The 18,051-nt window shown below is 32.6% G+C and overlaps 2 protein-coding genes across 3 annotated transcripts; both read left to right on the forward strand.

The window, feature by feature from the left end:
• Positions 1-792: 792 nt before the first annotated feature.
• LOC106766670 (U5 small nuclear ribonucleoprotein 40 kDa protein) lies at positions 793-3,932 on the forward strand. The gene is made up of 7 exons (XM_014651382.2): positions 793-1,094; positions 1,357-1,696; positions 1,782-1,941; positions 2,409-2,453; positions 2,772-2,931; positions 3,029-3,399; positions 3,477-3,932. Exons 1-7 carry the CDS (start codon positions 945-947, stop codon positions 3,793-3,795), a joined length of 1,545 nt encoding a protein of 514 aa, XP_014506868.1. The 5' UTR covers positions 793-944; the 3' UTR covers positions 3,796-3,932.
• A 3,173-nt stretch (positions 3,933-7,105) lies between these two features.
• Positions 7,106-16,199, forward strand: LOC106768925 (protein BONZAI 1). Of its 2 annotated transcripts, none has more exons than XM_014654313.2 (16): positions 7,106-7,383; positions 7,484-7,531; positions 8,679-8,827; positions 8,924-8,972; positions 9,717-9,773; positions 10,042-10,233; positions 10,318-10,452; positions 11,564-11,625; positions 11,726-11,828; positions 11,905-12,019; positions 14,550-14,626; positions 14,703-14,840; positions 14,919-15,083; positions 15,528-15,641; positions 15,765-15,861; positions 15,948-16,199. In XM_014654313.2, the coding sequence occupies exons 1-16, from the start codon at positions 7,234-7,236 to the stop codon at positions 16,040-16,042; spliced, it is 1,746 nt and encodes a 581-aa protein (XP_014509799.1). In that variant the 5' UTR covers positions 7,106-7,233; the 3' UTR covers positions 16,043-16,199. The 2 variants fall into 2 exon arrangements, with proteins under 2 accessions (XP_014509799.1, XP_014509800.1); XM_014654314.2 differs by having other exon boundaries at positions 7,107-7,383; positions 10,042-10,227.
• Positions 16,200-18,051: the final 1,852 nt, after the last annotated feature.

The raw sequence follows: 18,051 nt of genomic DNA on the forward strand, positions 1-18,051 counted from the left end.
TATAAAGTAAATATAAAATATAAATTAAATTTTATTTTTCTTTAAATAATAGATATACAAGTATTTTTGTCATAATAAGTATTCGTGCAATTGAAGAGGAGTTACTTCAAGTTTATTACATATACCCCATTTTTTTTATAAGGATACTTTAACAACATTTTTTTGACAATATTTTAACATCACCTATGTATTAGTTTAAAATTATTTCACAATCAATAATAATAAGGATCTTGATATTTTGACAATTATTTTTAATAATTTTTTCACAACAAACATTTGTCATCACTTTGTTGGTATGCTTGAATTTATATTTAAAAAATTATTTGAAACAAACCAATCACAAACTATTACAAGTATTATAAAGAAATTATCAAAAAATAATTGTTAAAAATACTTTTTCTTAATAATAATCATAAATATTAACATAAACTAATAACTGGTACCATGGTCTTAAAATGTTGTGAGAAAAATGCTGTGAAAGTATCATTATCTTTTTTTTAAATCACTCCAACTTTTTCTAATGAAAAAAACCTAAAACAATTATTATTTTTACCTCTTTATGTTACTTTTATAATCCTTTAATAAAAATTTAAAACCCCTGAAACTTTCATACATATATTAACTACAGCATTAGAACTTCGATATTCCTAAACTTAAAATTTATAAGATACACTAATTTTATTACAGAAAAGCAAAAACAAAAACAAATTTATCATTATCTTGCACATGTCTCGTAGTGGCCTATTACATTCCCTAATTATCAGTTAACACACCTTTTATTTTGCACATGTGTCGTAGTTGGCAGTTACTTCCCTGATTATCAGTAAACACACCTTAATAACACGATTAATCACCACTTAATAACACAGCGTTTCTTTCAAATTTTGAAGCCAAAGAAGAGCAACAGTCACCACTTTCTGTCTATCACTGACTGCCATTGCAAAATGGGACTCCATCCCAGCCCAACGGAACACCACCAAAACGGCGTCGTCAGTAGCAGGCAAGAACACGAAGAGGCATTGCTGGCTCTCATCGAACACCGTACCCGCGAAGTCAAACGCCTCCGTAATTATATCTCTTATTACAAATCCCAGGTTCGTTGGTACCCTCGTATTGCATGATGTTGTTAAGTTGAATTTCAAGAGTTTGTTAAAAAAGATTGTTTTTTTTCTTTCTTTAATGAAAAGAGACAGACACAGAGAAGTTTTACGTGAAAGAAGTGTCGTGTGAGTTGTTTGGTGGAGGAAAGTGATCTGAACTTGTTTGGGACCTTGTTTATTCAAAGAAAATCCCAAAAAGGTTGAATCTTTGTGTGGAAAACCATGATATGATGGTATGTTTGGATAATATTTGCAGCTTGAGGAAGCAGAAAAGAGTTTGTTGGAATCTAAATCAAAACTGGCTCGTTTACGAGGTCTAACTGGTGCAAGTTCATCACATGTTGACACTCAGCAAGTGAAGATAGAACGTGAATCAAAAATCGGTTCTTTTCATAAAAGTGACGGTTCTTCCAAAAACCACCTTCAGTCTAAGTTACGCCTTGCTCGTGTGGGTTCAAAATTTTCGCATTCCGTACCGTTGCCACCTTCTCCTTCTGTTGCTTGGTCAACGGTAAAGTCTGATAAGACTCGAAGAATCTCCCATGAACAGGAAAACATTGAAGTCCAAGGCAGAGGGAGCAAAAGGAAGTTTTTTGGTAACTTAATTGTTGTTTTTGTGTAAATTTGGTCACTTATATCGATAGCTAGGCTGACTCTGGCATGGAATCATTTTCTTTTCAGAACAGAAAGAGACTACTGAGGAAGTGATTCCCTTGATATGTAAAAGTTCTTCACCAGAATCAGTGCTTTATCAAGCAAGCAATCACTTCTCTAGTCAACACAAGAGGAGAGTGCGATGTATTGCTGTGTGTCCTGTAAATGATCACCACTTTGTCACCAGGTTTAGAATGCCATTTTTCTTGAAAGCAGTTTGCACATGTTTTAATTTGATTATGGTTTTTTATTTAATGATAATACTATGTGATGTGTCAGGATTATAGTTTGCTAACCCACAGAAAAGGAAAAAGAAGAAGTCTATAGGAGAGAAAGAAATGAAATTGACCTATAGAAGTTCTCTAGTTTTTCCAATGTTTTTGTAACTTAAACTTATTTTAATTAATAAAGAAGTCAATTTATTTTTTTTCTACTTATTTTTATCTCTTAAAAAGTTTTTATAGGAAACCTTGTCCAATCAATGGAGAGTAGTGGTTTGAAAGCTCCTTTTATCCTAGAAGACTACCTTCACATTTATAATGGAATCATAACTTCTGTGTCAATCTTTATCATCCGTTTAATATTTTACCTGGTAAAACCAAGTCTGTTACATAGTTTGATGCTTGCTTCTTTTTGAATTGTGAATGATTGCAGTGCTTTGGATGGAGTGGTCAACTTGTGGGAAGTTCATTCATCACAGTATGTCTTGGTTTTTCTTTTGAGCCTTTTTGTTTTAAAATTGTCCTTGTACTGTTATAGCTACATAGATGTTTGACTATCAGAAATCAAACAATCTATTTCAGAAGACCATACAGATAAATTTAATAGGCATCTCATGAACGTGTTCCATAGAGATGTGGTCAGTGCGTCCTTCATCAAATAGTGTTGGAGAGCAAAAGACTTATTAAAACTTGTTCTTCTGTATGAAGTTGTGTTGGAATTTTAAAATATTCTACTTATATGATATAGAAAAATGATATGTTTCACAATTTTATCTCTCACATCATGATTTTGTAGATCAGTAGCTTGTCTTCTTAAAAGTACAAATTGTATATCCCCACAGCAGAGATGGCCGGAAGACATAGTTTGGCACCCAGACGGAAACAGCTTGCTTTCGGTATATAGTGCTGATGGTCGAGACTCTCAAATATCAGTTACGGACTTCAGTGCTGATGGGGTGAGATACAAACTTTGACCCCAATAAATTGGTTTAGAATGTTGTTTTCCTTTAGAGATTGATGTTATGCAAAACATGGATGTATGTAATTTGACAGAGAGCAAACCATGTAAGTTTCTTAGAGGACAAACCTCACGTGACGGGTGTCATAAATAGCATTGCTTTTCTGCCTCGGGAGAATACCAGTTTTGTAACTGGAGGAACTGACCATGCTGTCGTATTGTGGCGTGAGAATGACCAGAACAAATGGAAGCCAGAGACATTACACAGGAATCTTCATTCTTCAGCCGTCATGGGAGTATCTGGTATGCAGCAGAGGTCAGTTGTGTTGTCTGTTGGCAAAGACAAGAGAATCTTGGGGTACGATGTTTGTGTCGGAAGAAAAGATTTCACGCAGCAAGTTGATAGTAAATGTTTGAGTGTTCTGCCAAATCCCCGTGACTTTAATCTATTCATGGTTCAAACTGGGTAAGTTTCATTTGTCTTTGGAATCAACTTTGACATTTCAGTTATACCGACATCCTAAAATTGATGGATGATTTTAGGACTCCTGAGAGACAGCTTCGATTATTTGACATCAGATCAAAAAGGTCAGAAGTTCATGGGTTTGGATGGAAGCAAGAAAGCAGCGAGTCTCAGTCAGCTCTGATAAATCAAGCTTGGTCCCCAAATGGAGTTTACATAACATCTGGTTCAGCCGATCCCATGATTCACATATTTGACATTAGATATAATGGTCACAAACCTTCCCAATCTATAGAAGCTCATCAGAAACGAGTCTTCAGAGCCATGTGGCTTCGCTCTCTTCCCTTACTCGTTTCCATATCATCTGATCTCAACATTGGGTTACACAAAATTGTCTAGAACACGTCAAAAAATAAATCATAATGTTTGATCTTCTTCGTCAAACCATAATGCTTCTTCTTCTTCCATGTTTGTACAAATTATGTTATTACATTATATTACGTGTTAAGCACGACTTCTAGCCGTTTGGCAGGAATGAAATTACTCATATCGACGAAAGAAGTATATGGTTTATAAATATATTAACAAGTTAAGCACCATTTTTCAAGTATGGTAAAATAATAAATCACATACTATAAAATTTATTATAACTACTTTAAAAGTCATTGTTGATAAATAAATATTTTTAGAGATAGAATTTAAATTTAGATAATGATATTTAGACAACATTTGAACATTAATTAGGTGTCAATACGTGATTGGTCGTAAATTACTCCATAATCAATCACAATAATTATAAACACTGTTATGTAGTAATTTACGACTAATCACAGATTAACACGTAATCAATGTTCAATTGTCTAAATATCATTATCCTTTAAATTTTAATACTTTATTTAAAGATATAATAGACAATAAAAAAATATAAGAGAAAGAAAAAAAAATAGTACAAGGTGATGTGTGTTTGATTATCATTAATGATTTTACTTTAATATTATTTTTATTATTGTTATAATAATATATGTAAATATTAATAACATGTGTTATTATTAAATTATTATTAACACTGATTAATTATATAACGTAAATATATGTCAATATAAATAAAATGATTATTGTAGAATTATTGTTTTTACGTAAAATCTGAATATTTAGAAAATATAGAGATACTACATAAATATGAATAAAATATTTATGATAAAATTAATTGTATTTTTATATAATTGACTTTTCATTTTTTATATTTATGGATAATGGTTTTTTCGTGTTTATTTTTATTTGTTAATGTGGTTTTCACGCCTTGAAATTAGTCAAGGGCTAAAACACTTTTGAGTAAGATCTATTATTAAGTTTTGCATTATTGCTACTACTCTGATGGAAAGTGTGTTTAACTTACGCATTGTACTCGCGGAGCTATATTCCTTAAAGTGACATGACTTTGATTTTACACTAATGCTAAACTAAACTCGCAATTAATAAATATTTATGGTAATCATAAAAACTATGTATTTTTACTCGTTATATGATAAAAAAATAAGAAAACTAAAGAATAAACAAGAATAAGCTAGAAATATATATTTTAAAAAACATTAATTTATTGATGCAATAAAAAATAAGAGGTAAAAAAAAAAGACACAAATAATACAATAGGTTTTATTATTTTAACGATTTAGACCATTCTTAAACATTCTATTTTATTTTTTATTTTCACCAAAGCCGTTAAAAAATTGAGTGACTCTCCCTACACCTTATTGACTTCAACCTGTACCTCCTTTTTCTTTTATAATTCCAACTCTAACCCTATCCTCTAACCCTATCCTCTACCTCCTTTTTCTTTTATAATTTCAACTCTAATCCTATCCTCTATCTCTTTCTCTTTCCACTCTCTTTTTGTCGCATTTCATCTCTTAAATTCTACACTCTCTTTCTTTTTTTCTTTACTAGCATTTCTCTCATGTTTGTTTCTTGGATCGACATTCATAATGTTAAGGCGAGGTTGTAGCACTGGGTAGCGGCAAAGATCGAGTATATAGGTGGCGTGCAGGGAAGCCACATTTGAAACTGTGGTTCGTCTTCTCCGCACGTAGAATTGCAGTTCGACTTCTCTACACTTGGAATTACGGTTCATATCCTCTTCACTTGGAGCTGCGGTCTGACTTCTCCTCCGCACATAGAGCTGCGGATAGTTAGAATTGGGGTTTAGATTTTCTATTGTTTTTTTTTTTTTACTTTGTTATATTTAATTAAATTTTTATTTGATTTGTTATAAGTTTAGAATTTGTATGTGTAATTTAATACTTTTTATATTTATTTTTAATATTAAATTTGTTTAAAAATATATATGTATGAAATATTATTTTAGCATATTAAATTTAATTTTTTTAACAAAAGATGAGGTGCATGGTGATTAAAATACAGAGTCAAAAAGGATGTTGATGGTTTAAAAATCATTATTTTATTAAATAAAAAAGGACAAAACTGTAAATTAGGAAATATAGAATGAGACAAGTGAGGTGTAGGAAAAAACAATATAAAAAATAGGGAGTAACTTAATTTCATAATTAATAGAATATATCGTTCTTAGCAATTCATAATTATATGTAAGAACGATGAAATAAAAACTGCCATTCGATTATTACTTTTTTTTTTTCATTTCTTAACCGCTGTAAGAAATATTTAAAATAATTAGTAATAAGCAGGTCAAATAAGAGCAGAGAGAGTCTAATCATGTGCATAAAAAAATAATCATTGTTAATAATTGTAATTATACAAAGACGGTGAAAAGCTGCAAATACCTATTTCGAGGTTAACATAAGTCAACGTTAAATTGATTATTGTTATTATTTTATTTAAATTACTTTTGACATCTCAAAAGATTTGTCAAGTTTATATATATGGTTAAATAATTATGTCAGGGGTTAAAAGTAATTATGAAAGACTAAAATAGAAAATTATTACATTAAAAGCAAATAAATTTAAAAAAGTTATAGAATAATACTTAAAAAATTACCCGTGTTAATTTTACTCCTTGTGTTGTTCAATTGGAAATGTCATTAAAAAGTAAGAACAAAAACAAAATTAATTTTTTTATGGAAGATTAAAACATTTTTTTAATAAACAACAGACAAAAATTATAAGAAATTATTTAATTTGCTTTTCTTTTCTAACTTGCGCTTAACGAAAAATTTATTCAACATGAAAAAAAATTAGATAAATAATCATGTAATTTTATTTTAGTTAATATGTTAGTTGATTGAATTAAAATACTATTTAATAGAAGTGATTATTAAGCAAGTCAATACATAACGAAGATAAAAATACAAAATAAGAGACAGTGAGAATAAAAATTCGATGTAGTGTTTATAAATAATATAATTAGTAACATATAAAAGAGTACCATCAAAACACACTCTAAGTTATTGAAATAATTTATTTATTACATAATTTTAAATAAATTTTAAAAGTAATTAAAAGATGATAATAGCTTATTTTGGTTGTATGTGGATGTTTGTTTGAAGGTGGTTGAAATGTATACCAGATTTATCAATAACATTTTATTTTCAAGGGTTTATGCAATACAGTTTTAGTGTTACTTTTCATGTGAAAAATTACTAATTTGAAAATAGATTAAAAGATAATAACACACCAATATTTAGATAATGTTATATATAAATTTGTAAAAAGAAGAAGAAAAGAACAGATAATTTGATAACGTAGAAAGTAGATACATAATAGGATATTCCTGGTCTTAAAGGTTTCTTTTCTCTGTATTCCTTTCAATTTCGACTTTCTTTTTTTCAGTCTTTCCAGTCATCTACTATCCGTTTACTTCAGCCCATGGGCAACTGCTGCTCCGACGTCGCCGGCGGCAAAACGGCCGTCGGCGGCACCGCCTCCGACCACCTCAACTCGGCCAACGGTCCCAACGAGGCCGTTGATAACTTCCTCAGGTCTCGCGGTTATAACGGTCTCTTCTCTCAGATCGAGGTTCTAACTTTTTATTCCTTCTTTCTGTTGTCATTCCTAAGTCGCTTTACTTCAATTCGCACCAACTTGAGTAGCTCTTTTAATCGCTTTTCTCTCGCAGTTGTCGTTTTCTGCTTCTGGCTTGCGTGATCGGGATATAGTCTCTAAGGTTTGTCATTTTAGCCATTGCTTGAATCTCAACCTCTTTGAACGCATTTGAATTGCAGTTTTTTTTAATGAACGAGGTTCTGATATAGTTAGGGAATCTTAGTCTCTGAAAAATCTAATGGTCAATTGACAATTGAGATGATTTGAGTGAGGAGATGGTAGTTTTGCTTTTGTAATTTTACAATTTTCATTTTCTTTATCTGTTTCTGTAATTTTCTTTTATAGCTATTTATCTGTTTATTTACTTAGTTGATATTAATCTCAGTTTCGTACTGGCTTAATCGTGTTTTGTTTCTGAACTATATATCTTACACGCTCCTCGTTATTCACGAACTGTAAAAATTGATAATAAGAAAGTTCTAAAGTAGTGATATAAATAATTGATTTTAGTTATTGAAATCAGGGGAGGAGCATGTAGCTCTTGGGGGCCGTGCATTTGTGAATAGCCATCTCTAGCAGCGACTTTGTTTGTTTTGTTGTGAATTCCGAAAAGGGGTAATATCATGTGTTTTAGTTGTATCGTATCATTCTGCCATCAGAACTTACTTTTTGAAAGAGAAACATCTGAAAGGATCTAAATCTAGCTGAATGAGGTGATGGAGTGTATTCATTCATATGAGTAGACGCGTTTCTTGAATGAGAAAATCCTAGATTGAGATTTGAAATATGCCTTTTTATTTTAAAAAAATTAGTATTTGGGATTCGTGTGTGCACCACAGAAATTTCATATCAAAAGAAAAATTCAGGTCAAATGCAAGTTGCTTCTCTTATATAGAAGAGGCATAAAAACGTTTCCCTAACTCTTGCTAAAATACTAACAAGTGAATTCTTTTGACAAAATAATTTGTAGTGAGCATAAAGACTGAAACAAAATATCTTAAAAATGAAAAGCTTAAAACTTTCTTTTTTGTTCCAGACAAAAAGAAAGTATGCCTGTAACGCATCCTTACATGTTTGTAAAAGATGAAGGCATATTGAACTAGACCTTGTTAAAGTAGTTCAACAAACAAACTACAGGGATCAACGAGGTCATTTTCATTTCTACATTTGGATGTACTGATTGTGATCCTTTAAATAAAGTGTCATGCTTTTAATAGCTAATATTCTTATTAATCAAATGCATATTGTGTGAACCTTCGTCTCTGTAGAGTGATCCAATGCTGGTTCTTTATGAAAGAGGAAAAAATGGAGCACTGAAGGAACTTGGCCGGACAGAAGTAGTTCTGAATTCATTAAATCCTAAATGGATTACTAAACACACGCTCACTTATCATTTTGAGACTGTTCAGGAATTAGTGTAAGTTTAAATGTTGATGTTTTTACTTTGAACAATGCACACGAACACTTTTGCTGTTTCACCAGGAACTGTTTTATAAAATTTCTTTCATAACAGGTTTCGTGTGTATGATGTTGATACTCAATTTCACAATGCAAGTGTAAAGGTACAGTGTTTATAATGTCATACACATTTTAGTTTCTCTTTTTTTTTTCTTAGTAAGATAATGGTTCTAATATATATTTTTGCAATCAAACTAGATAATAGTCTACCATTTCCTGTTTCTGAGGGCTTTTGCTTGCTTAGAAATGGCTCAACGATTCTGAGAATCTTGTAATCTTATTTGTGTTAACTTATTAAGGATAATTGCATAAAATTATTGGTTTAATGTCATCTGACTTCAGATTTCACATGCAACTGTTTAGACTTTAAATGTATTTTAAGCCTTGTTATATGATGTATCAGTTACATTTTCATTATTTTACCTTAGAGACTCCTAAATTCACTTTTTTTAGTCCAAGGTTTTTATTCTGTAGGGAAAACTTGTATGTTATATGCTGCATTCACAGTTCTGAAGCACTTTGGGAAGGCAGTAAAATTTTTTGCATACTTGGTATACCTGCTCATTGGATGAGATTTTTTTGGTTGCTGCTATTTACACAATTAGATTCCTCACAGCCTTCATTGTGCATCTCTGGAGATAACAACTGAACCCCAATTTAACATTTGTTCTAATGTTTCTGATGATGCAAAATCTCCTTGATCAAGGCTGTGCAAAATTTTTTCACAAGCTCTTTCCCTGAAAGTGTATTAATTATGTATCTGAACCTTTTTACTTGCTGGTTCATTAGATGTGATAGCATATTGATAAAGCATGATGGTAGAAGTTCACATTGTAAATGTTATGCAGATGCTTAAGTTAGAAGAGCAGGAACATCTAGGTGAGGCAACCTGTGCATTATCTCAGGTAAAGTAGAGGCTGTTTTTCTTTATGGAATATCTGCAACTACAGGAAAACTCATTACACACTCAATGAAGCTATATTTTAACCACTAATGTCTATTTTGCACTTCTGCTGTTTTTCTCCTTAGTTAATTGGGCAAGCACCAAACATATTGAAAGTTTTTGGTTCCAAAAAATATATACTCAAATTGTGCTGGCCTATTGATTTCTGAAGATAAAATAACATACCCAAACAAATGTATCCATATACAGTAACAAATTTGGTCATGCAGATAATTACAAAGTTTGATCGGTCAATGACATTAGATTTACACTCAGAAGATTTTACCAGATCTACCCAGTCTCAAAACTGTGGAAAGCTCTTGGTGCATGCTGAGGAATGTGTTAGCTCAAAGACAACAGTAGAGATGACACTCAGGTGTTGTGATTTGGAATATAGGGATCTCTTCTCAAGAAGTGTATGTGTATGTTTTTCTTTTTTAACTTTTTGTTAGCCATTATGAGGAACATCAATTATTAATAAATACTTGCTTTTATGTGTCCCACAGGATCCCTTTCTATTGATTTCAAAAGTTGTGGAAGGTGGTAGTCATATTCCAATTTGCAAAACCGAAGTTATAAAGAATGATCTCAACCCAATATGGAAGCCAGTCTTCTTGAATATTCAACAAATAGGAAGCAAGGTATAAAACTATCGGACAATGATGTTTTTTCTGTTTCATTTTACAGATTATATTGAAAAGAGAAATGGCAGAATCATTTACTAAATATTTATAGGACTGTAAACAAATGTGATATAGAAATCCTCAATATTCTTCTTCATTCAATATGTTAGGTCAAGTATAGTCCATCTAGTACAATCTAGGGTACTCCAATTCGCAAAGACAAGGTCAAATAAAAGTAGAAGAAAAACTCCACTTGAATAGGTCCGTGCTTGGTGATTGTGTTGTGAGTTGCATTACTTGTCTCATGAAGAAGGTCAAGTGGACCAAGTCACAATTAAATTATGACGTTTAGGCTCTTATGTTTTGAAGTAGAAAAAGTTGTGCTCTAACAGTTAGCTATAACATAAAAAGCGGTATATCTAACAGTCTGAAATCCATTATTTCATAGGAGGACTAAAAATATCAAGATTGATTGTGACTTCATCTGAGAAAATATTTTAGATTGAGACATTACTATTCAGTTTGTTAATTTGAGTGATCAATTGACAGATGTCTTCACCAAACCATTGCATTATACTAGAATTGATTATTTATGTAACAAACCTTGTGCGTATGATTTATATTCTCCAATTGAGGGGGAGTGTTAAATGTATTTTATGTATGGACTTGAGCCCATCTCTATATAATGTGGTGCTACTCTATGCGTGTGTGTGTGTATGTATGTGTAACGCACATAGGCATTCCACCACAAAGGATTTCTAAATTTCTCTCTACATATAGTGTTGGGTTTTAGTTAGTGTTTAATTTGTAATGAAGGTATACTGCTGGTATACTACTAAAGTCCATTCAAAGCATGCATACATTGTTGTCATAAGGGCTGCCCGATACTTGAGATGTCCACCAATATTGAATGGGAGAGATTTTAGTTATTAAAGCGACCACCAAGCCAGAGTCCTACAACCTTATGGTTGCAAAAAGGGTCATTATCCATTTATTGTTAACAAAAGGAAATTTGCCCCTGCTTCATCACATATTTTATCTTTTATTTTGGGGTTCTTTTTTGAACTCTGGTATAGACATGCTGCTGGCATACTGGAGCCTATCTCATTCTCATTTTTATTGTATACAGGAAAATCCTTTGATAATGGAGTGCTATAATTTTAACAGCAATGGCAAACATGATTTGATGGGGTAATCAACTGTTAACTTTTTCAGCCGTTTGTTCTTTGTCCCTTAAATCTATTTCCAGGATAAAATGAATATTAGGGTTGTTTATTCTTGTTTATATCAGGAAAGTGCAATTATCTTTGATGGAGCTGGAGAAGCTTTATTCCAGTGGCCAAGGAGGAAATTTATACTTGTCTGCTGCTGCTGGTCATAATTCTCCTAACAAGGTTTTATTATATTAAAATAAATTCATTTCAATCACTATTTCCTCTATATTTTCCTGAAAGTTTAACTATAATGCAGATGTTAAAGGGCCGATTATACGTGGAAAAATATGCTGAAAGTGTTCAATATTCTTTCTTGGATTACTTGGCCGGGGGGTTTGAATTGAACTTCATGGTGGCTGTTGATTTTACAGGTATATCATATGTCTCCAGTTGTGTCTGATAAATTATATTCTGGGTTGTAACAAATGGCATAATTAATGTTCTGTATATATGTGTGCATAAAATGGTCTTAGAAATTATATCCTAAATGTACTTGAACTGAGCAAGATAAAGAGAAATCATTGGACTGATAACCAGCTTTAATTCTAAGAAAATTATCGAAATCACGTAATTCCTTGGGAGAAAACTCTGAATTGAGCTGCCGCATAAGAGTTTGTATTTAGAGGAGTATTGTTACCTGTGATGATAATATCATCCACATAAATCGTGAACCTGTTTTAGAGTAAATAATGGGGGATTACTTTTACTGGCAACAAAGTCAAGTCTTGATGAGGCAATGTTTAGTCTTTCAAGACAAGCCTGTGGTGGTTTGGTAAGACCATAAAATGACTTGCTTACTATTGGGCCAGCACCTGGAGGGTCCACAAAGCACCAAGTTTTGTTACTTTATTAGGTCTTGATCTAGGCCCGCATAGCATCTTGCCACCATATGCATTTATTTGCCTCTGCATGAAAAGCAAGTTCACTATCAGATGAGGGTGACATCACATACCTATGATGTTATGTTGAGGAGAGATTTGAAGTCATTGAGACTAAGTGGCCTTTGTTGAGCACACATTGACCTTTATGGGCTTGGCTGGGAGTCGTCTTGTTGAGAAGTCAGTGTTGTTTGGTTCTCAAGACAAGTTCAATGAGTTGAAAATGATGACACTTATGATGGCATTACATACGACCAAGGTTTCCCTGGTGAGAGTATGAACTAGAACAAATCCTTGTGTCATCTTTGAATCTGAAAATGTACCCTTTCTAGCTTGTGTGTCAAACTTGCTCCTATGAGGCTGCAACATGCTATAGTAAGACAAGCTTCCTAACACCCAGAGAGTTCTAAGATGAGGATAAGTACCATATAGGTGTTCATAGAATGATTTATAATGAATAACTTGAGATAGAATTCTTTTAGCATGAATCGCACTATGTGACCAAAACATTTTTGGAAGCTTTTGCTTGAAACGCCAAGGCTCCTCTTACATTAAGAAAGTGTTTGTGGCAGGTTGAACACTGCCATTTTGTTGAAGTGTTTTCGTAATGGATAATCCCCTTGAATGCAAATAAGTCGGGGAGTGCAAATTCTAGGTTATTATTGCTTTTGTCGAACTTGGCTGTCTTGTTGAATTGTAACTCTTTTACCATGTTACTGATGTAGTCGTCGATTAAATCAAAGTTTAATTTTATGATACAATCTTGCTGCTGCAATGTTAGTGGGAGGTTAACATATGCACTGTTGGGCAGGTGCATTGAGGATTCTCTCTATAATGCTCCGATTCTTCCTTGAGTGTTCTGAACTGAGTGAAGTTTTCAGCTTATTATAAAAAAACCGAGTAAAGTTTTCAGATATTGTCATTGTACATTGTCTACGAGCATCCCGGACTTCTTGTAACTTTGAGACACTTTAGATATCCTCTAGTTAGTCTTTCCATCAAGTTGTTGCACAATATTGATTTCATTTTCAATGGATGGAGTTATAAATGGAACCGAATTAAGGATCCAGGAATTAACCATGTTGTTGCAACTTGCAATGCTCCCAGGCTTCACAGTTCAGATCTTGACCTGCTGAAATTACTATGCTTCCATCAATGAATTAGTGCTTGTTCTTCAAGACCAATGCCCCCTTCAAATGGTCGTTGCCCACACATGACAGTCCTCCCTTGTGAGAACTGGTGTTATTGCAACCAGTTGATGGACCTACCTTCATTAGGATGCCCATAAGAGACTTGACTGATCTGAATTACCACTGCTCTGTATGTTAGAGCTTTCAACACTATTGATCATCTCACTGAAACCTCCTCTGGAGTTTGAGTTTATTGTCATCACAAATGTGTGAAAATGTGAATGATGTGCTGCAGAGTTTTATGTGTGGTCTGTATGACCTGTGTTGTCAACCTGGAATCAGTCATCAAACATTGAATCTCGAAAACTAGTTATGTAAACAACTGCTAGAACTTGTTCAAAACCAGGCATAATCTATTTGCTTTATATTTTAATTAAAAAACTCAATATTAGCATGAATGGTACAACTTCAATCCAGCTGATAGTTGATAGTTATATTAATTATGTTTTTTTAGTTTCTATTAATTGTTGCTTTGTGTGGTGTTGAATTTAAAGGTCTTCTGACATTTGATTTGATTTCATGTTTAATTTTGAATATTGTATGTTATGACATTTATAAGTGAATTTTAACTCTAAATATTATGAATTTATGGATATTATACTAATTTGTGTTTCATATTGATTAATATATTTATATTGAAATTAAAATCATATTATTTAGTTATTACTTGTTCAACTATGGTTATATAATTGAACCACTACTTTCATCAGTTAAGGACCGGTTCAATTTTTAAAATTCTAGTGATAAGATACATTTGAAACTTTTCATCTAACACTCTGGCCGGTATGTGGATGCTATGGGTTTTCATTGACTTAACTCCTCCTGTTTACCAGCTTCAAATGGAAATCCACGCCTTCCAGATTCTTTGCATTATATCGATCCTTCAGGACGCCCAAATGCATACCAGAGGGTGAGAAATGATTCTTGGTTTTGATTCACAACTTTTATACGTGACTGATCCATATTGTACGTATATTCTTTTCCAGGCAATTTCAGAGGTCGGGGAGGTCTTACAGTACTATGATTCAGACAAGCGATTTCCGACATGGGGATTTGGAGCACGACCAATTGACGGTCCTGTCTCCCATTGTTTCAACTTGAATGGAAGCAGCCATTACTGTGAGGTAGAAATGTTAAATATGATATTACTTTTGTTTTCATATTAAGATTGTTTAATAATAAAAATAGGTGTCTTTTTGCAGGTGGAAGGCATCCAAGGAATCATGAAGGCATACACAAGTGCCCTGCTTAACGTTTCTCTTGCAGGACCAACTCTTTTTGGACCTGTCATAAGCAATGCTGCAATGATTGCCAGCCAATCTGTAGCAAATGGCGGAAGAAAGTACTTTGTCTTGTTAATCATCACCGTAAGAGTTGGGATATGCAGTTTTCATTACTATTGCTTTTTGTCTGGGAAAATGTTAGTTATAATTTTTGGTAGGTGGAATGGCGATTCCACTCATAAAGTGAGAAAGTGTGTAAACTGAGAAAGGTTGCATTAACTCATAATTAAGTTCACGAGGTACTTCACATTTTAAAAACTTAATCATTGGACTGGGAATGTCGATTCGACTGTGACCCACATCGTATTTTTTCCCCAGTACAAAATTATGGCTAGTGCTTCACTAGTTTCTCAAGTACTTTTTTAGCATTGCTTAGCTTATATTGTTTGGATTTGTGTTGATAGCTGAGGCATACTAATATTTGCGTTCCACATACGAAAAAATTTGCTTCCTGAGAACATTTTAAGATTTTTCCATCAACTAGCCTTTTCTAACGCCTGTACTGAAATTTATTTAATAATCTTCCAGGATGGAGTAGTGACAGATCTTCAAGAAACAAAAGATGCTCTCGTTAAAGCATCGGATCTACCATTATCAATCCTTATTGTTGGTGTTGGAGGAGCCGATTTCAAAGAAATGGAGGTATATAGGCTATATAACATGTAGCACTTTACACACAAATTCACAATTGTTTAAAGTCTAAAGCATTGAGCTGTGTCTGGTATGCCACTGCAGAGCTTTATGTAGTTTTGTTCAATGTCTCAGATTTTAGATGCGGACAAAGGAGAGAAGCTTGAAAATTCATCTGGTCGCGTTGCTTCACGTGATATAGTCCAGTTTGTTCCATTTCGTGACGTTCAAAGTAGGTATCAGTTTGTTTGCAAATCATGACTTTTTGACAAATGGTTTCTAACTTAGTAATCTCTTGCAAACTTCTCCCTATTGCAGGTGGAGAAATTTCAGTAGTTCAAGCACTTCTAGCTGAATTACCTACTCAATTTTTAACTTACGTGCGGAGCAGAAGTATCCAACCGAGTGTCTAGTAATGTAAAGTCTGTACATTTACAAATTTTCTATTCATTGATATTGTGGAATTTCCACGCCGTTCTATTTTCGGTATCTTCAATCGAAAAAGGGCTAAAAGGGCAGATAACTCGTGCTTTGTTCTAATTGTTAATGTTGATTAACGTATCAAGATGAGTTCGCCAGTGTCCCATCCAGCCACATAGTTGGAATTTCCTTTTCTTCCATGTTTTTGGGGTTAATTCGGCCCCCAAAACATCTACTCTTGTACAGAGTAACTCAAATTTCTCATTATATGTTCTAAGCATATTAAATATATTCATTTTTCAATGAACGAATTAAAATTATGGAGGTTCTATCCTCCATAATTTTCTTTCCTTTGTCCATTTTGTTGGAAAAATGCTTACTAAATAGATGACGAGCCTTCTAGGTAATGTTATGTAAACTATCCTTATTCCAACTAGCATTTTTGAACGAAATTAAGGGACTCTGTAAGAATTAGATCTAGGATGCACCTTTTATCTTCAAAATTGCAGTTCATGTTATTTGGAAAAAGCTACACACCAAATAGGGATGCCTACAACAAAGGGCTGGTGACCATATTCATCTAATTGTATTCAATTCTCTATCTTATACCATACCCGTAGTTTAAAGCTTTTGTCCATTTCCACCGCTTAATGTTCTTAGTGTTGTAATATTAAAAGGAAAATGATATTTTAACATCAATTTTTTGACACCATTTTGATACTCTGTACACGTGTCAAAATGTGGTTGGACAATTTTAAATTAAAAAAAAAAACTTTGGTTTTTCTTTTTTAAATATGTCCTTGTCTCAGCTTTTTTTAATTTGAAATCGTTAACCACATTTTGACACGTGTGCAGTGTCAAAATAATATAAAAAATTGGTGTTAAAATATATTTTTCATATTAAAAGGACAGTTTAAATGTTTTAATATTAAAATAATGGATTAATTCGTTTTGTTCTCTAATATTACTTTATCCGTTTCACAACAATTATTAAATATAATTAAATTATGGACCTAAATATAAATGAATTATAACTTAAATTCTCTTTATTACTGTTATTTAAAAATTACCTTCAAGTTTGCACAATATCCTTAAAAATTGGTGGAAGGAATTAGAATATTTATTTATGTAATATGTTTTCATTTGTTTGTCTACATACTCCTATGTGAAAATGGGTTAGGGATGTGGATTGTTATGAGTTTTTAGTTTAAAACGTTGAAAAAAGGGGTGGACATTAGTGTGAGGTGTGAAAAAAAAAAGTGATACATCAATGGAATTAAACAAAAGGAAAGAGATAACCACACAAAAAAAATTACATTCGAGATATTTTAGCTTTAATATGATATAATGGTGTTATTTTTTCTATTAGCAATAAAGAATATAAATACTAAAAGAAGCATGTAACAAACCCAAAGTAACAGGGAACTATCAACCAACACACCATACAAATTAAATGAGAAAAACTGCTCTGAATGATATTAATGAGTAGCTATGAGCCACATTCCATAGCTTTACTGAGAGAAACCGATGTAAGAAGAAACAACATGTCTCGGCCGAAAGAAAATTCATAGCCCAAAATTTGTACCCTGCAAGAAGGACTCTCTAGTCCATACATCCGGAAACTTGCTTATATGTTAGCATAGTAAAGAAGATATTATGTATATGGGTAATAAGTATTAAGATGATGTCATGCTATAACAAGTTTGCACCTAAGAATTTGAAAAACATCATGTCATGATTATCAAGGTTAGCCAACAATAACATTGCCCACTCCGAGCTTGTTAACTTAATCTGAAGACAGTATTAAGTGAAAGATCATAAACATATGTGAATGGAAATATATGCTTGACATATGTGAATGGGAATATATGCATGTGAAACCAAGGTGAGACTGACATCCTATTGATTTTATGCATAAGATTGGACACAAGCACCAATCTAATATGAGAGCCTCACATTCATAACTTTATTAGTTATTCATAACCAAGTCTTAGCGTGAGTT

The sequence above is a fragment of the Vigna radiata genome, chromosome 7 (assembly GCF_000741045.1).
Source record: "Vigna radiata var. radiata cultivar VC1973A chromosome 7, Vradiata_ver6, whole genome shotgun sequence".
NCBI lineage: Eukaryota > Viridiplantae > Streptophyta > Magnoliopsida > Fabales > Fabaceae > Vigna > Vigna radiata.

Coding starts and splice junctions, on each gene's coding strand:
- LOC106766670 (XM_014651382.2), top strand. CDS start 945: ATGGGACTCCATCCCAGCCCAACGGAACACCACCAAAACGGCGTCGTC. Junction 1,942..2,408: donor GATCACCACTTTGTCACCAG/GTTTAGAATGCC, acceptor GAATGATTGCAG/TGCTTTGGATGGAGTGGTCA. Junction 2,932..3,028: donor CGGACTTCAGTGCTGATGGG/GTGAGATACAAA, acceptor GTAATTTGACAG/AGAGCAAACCATGTAAGTTT.
- LOC106768925 (XM_014654313.2), top strand. CDS start 7,234: ATGGGCAACTGCTGCTCCGACGTCGCCGGCGGCAAAACGGCCGTCGGC. Junction 9,774..10,041: donor CAACCTGTGCATTATCTCAG/GTAAAGTAGAGG, acceptor TTGGTCATGCAG/ATAATTACAAAGTTTGATCG. Junction 14,627..14,702: donor GCCCAAATGCATACCAGAGG/GTGAGAAATGAT, acceptor ATTCTTTTCCAG/GCAATTTCAGAGGTCGGGGA.